This window comes from Nematolebias whitei, chromosome 11, assembly GCF_014905685.2.
Source record: "Nematolebias whitei isolate Nwh7 chromosome 11, NemWhi1, whole genome shotgun sequence".
Taxonomy (NCBI): Eukaryota; Metazoa; Chordata; class Actinopteri; order Cyprinodontiformes; family Rivulidae; genus Nematolebias; species Nematolebias whitei.
The window spans coordinates 1,009,045-1,017,139 of NC_056508.1; the positions used below are offsets into that span (position 1 = coordinate 1,009,045).

General features: G+C 48.4%; 1 protein-coding gene across 1 annotated transcript in view; it reads left to right on the top strand.

Annotated features, from left to right (window-relative positions):
• Nucleotides 1–1,362: 1,362 nt before the first annotated feature.
• Nucleotides 1,363–8,095, top strand: part of LOC119416584 (laminin subunit alpha-4) — a 104,613-nt gene continuing 97,880 nt past the window's right edge. Inside the window, exon 1 of the mRNA XM_037683774.1 lies at nt 1,363–1,455. Within this exon, the coding sequence (XP_037539702.1) occupies nt 1,363–1,455 (93 nt within the window). The remainder of the gene's footprint in view (nt 1,456–8,095) is intronic.

Sequence of the window (8,095 nt, forward strand, 5' to 3'; positions counted from 1 at the left end):
GAACAGGGTGACAGAAAATATAATCTATGGGACGTGATTCGTGACAGTTGGTTTAGATTGAGAGACAGGCAACATTCCTTGAATTTATCACAGTGGGGGGGTCGACTTATTCCAGTCAATGTTGAAATCTCCTGCCAAAAAAAGCTCTTTGAATTTTAAATTTCCAAGGAATTCAATCAGGGAGGACAGAGCCTCAGGGTGTTGCTGAGGCGGGACGATAACAACCCACTACAGATAAGATCTGGCCTCCATTCAAGGTTATGTTTACAGCTAATGCCTCAAACTGGTTTGGGATTGTTTTAGCAGACACACGACTAGAAACCAGAGAATCTCTGATGTAAATAGCGACCCCCCCCCCCTTTTTTTTTTGATGATCACAGTGATAGAGAGAGAATAACCTTCACATCAATGTGAAGAAGACAAAGGAGATGATTGTGGACTTCAGAAGGAACAAAAACACCTACACCCCCCTGAATATAAGAGGATCTGCGGTGGAAGTGGTCTCCAGCTACAAGTACTTGGGTGTACACATGAATGACAACCTCAGCTGGAGCAACAACACCACCAGCCTGATCAAGAAAGCTCATCAGAGACTCTACTTCCTCAGAGGCGAGCTGGTCTGGGAAGCTCAGTCCTCACCTCCTTCTACAGGTGTGCAGTGGAGAGCATCCTGTGCTCCAGCATCAATGTGTGGCATGGAGGCTGCACAGCTGCAGAAAGAAAAGCTTTGCAGAGAGTGGTGAAGGCTGCACAGAAATCTGTTGGAGTCAGCCTCCCCACCATCACAGACATCTACACCTCCAGATGCAGGAAGAGGGCCACATGCATCATGAAGGACCCCACTCACCCAGCACACACACTTTTTGCCCCACTCCCCTCAGGAAGGAGGTTAAGGAGCATTAAATGTAGAACCACTAGACTGAGGAACAGCTTCTACCCTGAGGCTGTTAGACTCATGAATCTCTAACTAGAATAATCACTGTGAAAAACCATATCATGTTGCTGCTGATCTGTTTCATGTTGCTGCTGATCTGTTTCAATGTTGATGTGTTCATGCGTGCACATCTGCTCACAGACTCATGTTCATGTTTGTGCTGATGTTCAATGTTTTATGTTATGAGTGCTTAGTGTATATTGAGTTGATGTTTTTCTTAGTTCATATCTTAGATGTTATTACTGTTTTTCTTATACATTTTATTGTTGGATGTAACTGGGACCCTGTGTACATAATTTCGTTCCACCACATGTACCACATGAGGTGCGAATGACAATAAAGAAACTCTGACTCTGACTCTGATAGATGTTAAATCCGTTGATTACCAGGTCATTATTCAATACAGTACAGATTTAATTGAAGCCAGAATGTCTGACTTCAGAGCCAACTCGACCATCTCTCCAGAGCCCGGCAAGGGCAGGGCCATTGCACCTGCTCCTGCATCACCGGGGACCGAGGCTGTAGCTGGGTCTCCATACTGCACAGGCAAAGACACTGACATTTTAGATTTTTTTTATTTAGAGGCCATATTACAGCTCCATCGACTCAATCCTGCAACGATACCAATCTCAGAGGAAGACTCCAATGTGGAGGCAGCGGGAATATAATCATAAAAAGCAGCTTTGCAGTCAGGGATGACGGGAGCCTAGCAGAACGCAGCTTAACGAACCAAGTCCATCTTATGCTCCCTCAAACACTCCTCTGTAAGCTAATGTGGCAAACATGTTTATACCCCACTTTTTATTTACAAGTGCTTCTTACTCACATTCCATTCATTTCTTCATGTTTTTTCATCTAGACATAATTTTTGATCATGCAAAGAGAAGAATTACACACACTTGACATATTTGCTTCTATATTTAAATGGCTGCATGTGGGTGTAATCTAACTTTGGCTGAGTTTCATGTTTGTTAGGCTGTAGGAAGAAAAGGAACACAGAAATAGGCATACACATGGTTTGATAAACGTGAATATGTCAGACACACTTTGCCAGTTTTGCCTTCACGTCAACTTTCAATGTGGAACCTGTGCGCTCTTTGATACATGAGGCCCCTGGGACCCTGGTGTGTTAATTCATTTGGAGGCAGTCTGCTAGCTACTTTAGATAAATAACGTTAACTGAATTTTTATGTATGTGAATGTTTCTGTGCAGTGCCTTGAGATAACTACTGTTGTGACTTAGCACTATCTAAATAAATTAAATTGAATTTAATTGAATTGATTCTTCCTTTTCTCCCCCCACATTTGTAACAACATTTCTACAAACAGGTCCAAGTCGACGCAGTCCCCAGCCTGGGTGAACGAAGCGGCATATTTTGATGGAACAGGCTTTGCTGAGATCAGTTTCTCTGCAGAAAAACCAAATCCACGGTTTGATCTGGAAATGAAACTGCTATCGTATAAAGGAATTCTCTTCCTGCTGCATAATGAGGTAAAACCCAACATGAGTCAGCATTCACACCATCCTATTCCTTTTTGTTTTTTATTTCATTTGTATGTTTTTCAGCATCTAACTCCATCAGCATACTTTAGTTCAGATCAGTTAGGAGATGGTGCTAAGGCTAGATTTGTAACTTATTGACTTTTTAAATTATTGAAATTTATATATTATTTAAATTTAACTGTTTTGGTTTCACAGTGGGACAGTGGTTAGAGGTGTCACTTCTCAGCAAAAAGGTCCCAGGACTGTCTTCCTGCCTTTCCAGTGTGCAGTTTGAATGTTCTGTCCGTGCGTGTGTGGATTTTCTCCGGGTACTCCAGTTTCCTCCAACAAACTGAAAACATGCATGTTAGGTACAATGATAACTCTAAGTCTAGGTGTGAGTTAGAGTATTTTGTTAATGTGTCCCTATGATGGACTGGAGATATGTACAGGACATCCCCCAACTTCTGGAGATAGACACCAGCTTTTTTCTATTTTTAGCTTTGAGCTCCTTATTTGCTGTCTAAAAGAGTTAAATCTGGCCATCTGCACATTCAAAAAACAAAACAAATCAAAACAACAAACTATGTTATAACTATTGTTAGTGCAGAAAAACTTTGGACTGCAGCCGCCTGTAGTGCGAATGTGCATTCTATTTCGTATAGGCTTCGCCCTTTAAGGCTGTCGCTGATGGATTTATCCCGATATGCAAAGCATTGCACTGAAAAATTTAGTCCACGCCCACCTGCTGTGTGGGCCCCACCCGGTCCATATAAATTACGTTAAGAGCGGGTAATCGGCTCCCATTTTTCCTTCAGCAAGCTAATAGCACTCTCAGAAGAACGAAGAAGGAAAGTTGTGTAGATGACCAACCTTTGTTAAGAATGCTTGGCCCATCACGTCGACCTCCGGTTGTCCCAGTAAGCTCTCGTCCCCGAGGAGAAGCTGACGAGCAGTCTTGTTTCAAGGTAAGCGCCAAGGAGTATTTCTCAGTGACAGGTCGCTACACGCTAGACAACGCCATCTTGTAATTTTCTTCTTATCGCCGACCCTCGGAGCGAATCGGATGGTTTCTCCGGGACAGGCCACGTCAGCTGTTGCCCCCCATTGCTCATTCCCTCCTGGAGAGCGTAGTGTCGGTGGAGGGGGGCTGAGCGAATGCTCACCTCATCCCACCTCGTTTCACATTGGCGATCACACTTCTCCCGGCCGACGGCACCCTCTGGGGTTGCCCGGCGTAATCCAGGAGCCGCTGGCATGAAGGGACCCTTTTTTACATCCCGCGCCTTTCCCGCCAGTTTGGATGATCCAGTGGGAAGGTTTTTTTTTCTAGGTTCCATTCCGGCTCACCGTCCTGATCCATCTGGCCTCGGTTTCCCAACAGGACGTCCTACGGGCGAGGACACAGCCGGCTTTCCTGGTAGATTGGGGGGCCGGTCTCCACAGTCCGTGCCCATCTCCAGAGCAAGGATTCACCGAGCGGAAATACCCTCAGTGCCCCCTGGAGCCGAGCCTGACGGAGGCTTCATCGGAGCAAGATGTCCAGGTGGACCAGCGTTCCGTGCCTCCAGTTAGCGTAATCCAGACGGTGACACCGCTTTCCAACTGAGCTCACTAGCATGTGTTCCAGATGGTCGCAGCGAACAACACGTTACGCTGTTGGCGTACACGTTCAGAGGCGGGAAGAGACGGTGGGCCCTCTGACCTTCGGCTCGCTCCGCTCTCGTCGTGGCTGTTTGCTAACGGCGCTGTCGGCCCCTGTAGTATGCTCCGTCTGCAGGGCAGCTGACATCATCCCTAACCGGTGTGCCTCTTTTACTGTCTGCCGGCCCGCGTCGCAGCCGGAGAACGAGGTCCCAGAGGTTCTCCTGGCTCGTCACTCCACATTACTCTCAGGGTAGCTGCAGAAGCTTTTTGTTGGTTGGAGGGCCCACATCAGCAAGAGATCATTTCAAGATGCTTCACGGTTGCACAACGCCTCCCCAGCTCTGCTACGCCAGTCCCTCCCGTCAGACGTCCCCGGCATCCGGAAACTCAACTTTTCCCGGACTCCGCCAACAGGGGGCCCTCTAGGACAACAAACCACGGAGCTCAAGGGAAGACCAGGTGTCGGTTTGCTGGATGTGTGTTGATGACACGATGTGGAAATAAACATCGTTTTATGTTGAAGTGTCTTTTAGCCAGGCTGTCAGCACGGATGATCTGACAAGCGGCCCCATCACACACACTCATCATGAATGAGCCTTTTAAGGTTGTTTCATTCACTGCCGGCAGTGCCAACACATGCTCCCGCAGCACGAGCAGCCTTCACCTATAAGGCGCTGCGTTATGAAAGCGCGCACGCAGCTCTCAGCACCCGCTGTTCACGTCAACGTAAACGTGAGACCGTGGTACGAGCCCAGTAACGTATCTCGCTCTCGCTAGGAGCGACACGCGTTTTCATCGCAGTGGTGTCAAACGCGCGCTCCCGCTGCATCAACAGTTTCACAAGCCTCACAGCGGCTCCGCTCCTTCATCCTCGAAGAAGGTTTTCTGAATTAATACTGCAGCTCGTGGAATCACTCAAAAGCTCACGTGATTCGCAGCCAAGAATGAACGTGTTCTGCAGAACGAGCCCAGTGGTAACCTCGCCCCACGGATGCCGCACGCTGCTTCCTGACCGCACAAGCGTCAAACGCGCGCTCCCGCGGAAATCCTCGCTTAAGGCGTCGCATGAATGAGGGCGCGCACACACGACTCTTCAGGGCACGTCGGCTCATACGTGCACCCGCTCCCCGAGTGTTTACACAGAGCAGCAGCACACAACGTGAGCATAGCACAGATGAGCTGCGTCCCGCAGTATCAGCAAACGCACAAACAATTTGCATGCTTGGGGGCGCACGTTTTTTCTTTCTCCTTCAGCGCGCACCAGCTCACATCAGCATGCATATGAGTTCACAGCATAAACGCGTGCCTGCTTTATAACTTTATAAACGAGTGGCAATGAGCGCGCGCTCCAGACAGATAGGCGAACCGTTTTCATCCGGGGATTCACTCTACAGTACAGCTCAAACCCCGGTGTGGAGGAACTCTAGTGACGTTTTCTGTCATTTCTAGAACAGATATCGCCCCCTCTCGCAGAAGCTCTGGAAATTCTGATTAATGTAATTTCCAGAATCTCAGAAGGAGAGAAAAACGCAGGGTTCCTCTCTCGTCACTCCCTGGTCCCAACGAACCGGAAAGATGAGATTTATTCTAGATTTGTCAATTTTGAACTGTGAGAAACAACATTCCATTAATGCGCCGAGCCGCTCTGCAGCTGTCACAAAGAGCAGGGAGGAGAATTCTGCTTTATCTGGACATCTGCTGCTGCTGAGCAGTTTGTACAGACAGGTGGCAGCAGTGCAACTCACGTGAACCGGTTGAGTGATATCAGCTGTTTTCCGTCAGCAGACCTACGTCACACATGTCAGACTTCACAGAGGCACACACATTTAATGAGCTTTGGAGGCGCTGTGGTTCTCCACACAGCAGCTCATTTAAATGTTTTTGGAGTGTCGCACAGGGTTTTTGAATGTGATTCAACACTTTGCCTCTGTGCTTCAGAATCATCAGGGTTTTTTGATTCACACAGACAGCAAGTGACTGTTGCATACATAACTGGCAGAAGATGTATGCTCTCAACCCATGTGCCACATTGTGAGACAGATGCTGTGTGGGGCACACCCAATCTGCTCTCCATTGGAGTAGGGTACATCTCCTGTGTTCTGAACAGGGGACGGATGTGATGTCCAAAGATGGTCCTTTGCGGCACGGGGACCGGGGACCTTCCATCCAGAGTTGATGGCTCAGACGCTGCAGAAATCCTGCGAGTGGCTGTGGACCTGTTGCAACACGAGAGAACGATCAATATCAACTATAATTATCATGGAGCCAAGGGACGATCCACCGCTAGGGGTGGACGTGTTTGCTCACAGCCTGTGGTCGTAATACTTCTTCACCTCCCGCTCTCCCTCTGATATCACGGTTTTCTGAATCGAGCTCAGGAAGAGGGACTGACAGCTCCTCTGTCCCAAGTGTGTGAACGCATCATGGTTCCCAGTCCTACGACACTTGTTATCGGGGCGCTCGTGGAACCTGCCGTGGAGGGAGGTCGCTCTCCTCCAGGCGAGAGGAGCAATCAGGAGTTAATCAGAATAGGCCAGCACCTGTGGTCTGGCCGTTGTGCGGATCCTTTTGAGAGAATGGATCTCTCTCAAGATGTAGTACGTACGATTCAGGATTCACGTGCTGCAACCACCACAGCGCTGTTCACATCAAGTGGTCAGTTTTTCAGAACTGCTGTACAGAGAAAGGTGTAGAGGCCATTTCTTGTTCACTAGGTGGTGTGCCGTCCTTTCTGCAGCAGCTGATGGACGGAGATCTCACGTTCAACTCGAGTAGAACGTTCACTGTGGCCATCTCTTCCTGTCACGAAAATTTCGAGACAGAACAGTTTTAATCATCCGCTGATGAAACGTTTTGTTAAAGGTGGACAGAAAAGGTGTAGAGGCCACTTCATGTCCACTGGACGACATGCTGTCCTTTTCTGCAGCAGTCGATGAACAGAAATCTGGTGTTCAGCACAATTATCGTTTGTTGCAGACATGTTTTCTTCTTGTCTCAAAGTTGTCGGAGACAGAACAACCTTTAATCATCCTCTGACGGAGCATTTTGACTCAGATTGAAATAGCAGCTGTGGACCTATTTGCGACACGAGAAAACTCTCAGTGTCAATTATGGTTTTCTTTGAGCCCGCTAGACGAACCGCCGCTGGGGGTGGATGCGTTTGCCCACAGCCCATGGCCCAAAATGCTTCTGTACGCGTTTTCCTCCACCTCCTCTGATTTTACGGTTTCTGAACTGAGTTCAGGAGGAGGGATTGACAGCTCTCCTGGTGGCCCCCAAACGCGTGAACGCACCATGGTTCCCAGTCCTGCAGCTCCTGCTGTCGGGGCGCTTGTGGAAACTGCCGTAGAGGGAGGACGCTCTCCTCCAGGCAGGAGGAGTGATCAGGAGTTACCCAGAAATAGGCCAGCACCTATGGTCTGGCCGCTGAATGGATCCGCTTAGAGAAGATGGGTCTCCACAGGATGTAGTGCGCACAATTCAGGTTTCACGTGCTGCATCTACCACAGCTCTGTACACATCAAAGCAGACAGCTTTTCAGCGCTGGTGTACAGAGAAGGGTGTAGAGGCCACCTCATGTCCACTAGGTGGCATGCTGTCCTTTCTACAACAGCTGATGGACAGAAATTTGGCGTCCAGCACGATTAAAACGTACGCTGTAGCCATCTCTTCCTGCCACGAAGGGTTCGGAGACAGAGCAGTTTTAATCATCCACTGATGAAATGTTTTCTAAAAGGTATACAGAGACGCAGGCCTGTTTCACGCCCACTTGTTCCACAGTGGGATTTAACGCTGGTCCTACAGGCTCTGATCAAAGCTCCATTTGAGCCTCTGGATCAGGTTCCACTTAAATTCTTGTCTCTTAAAACAGCCCTGCTGCTGGCTTTAACATCCGCTAAGAGAGTGAGTGATTTATCTGCCCTCTCTGTCACGCCGTCATGTCTCAGAATTCAGGCTGACGGCAGCTTTTATGCCTAAAAACATCACAAGCTCTTTTAAATCAAGAGTGATATCGTTGGAGGGGTTTCGCC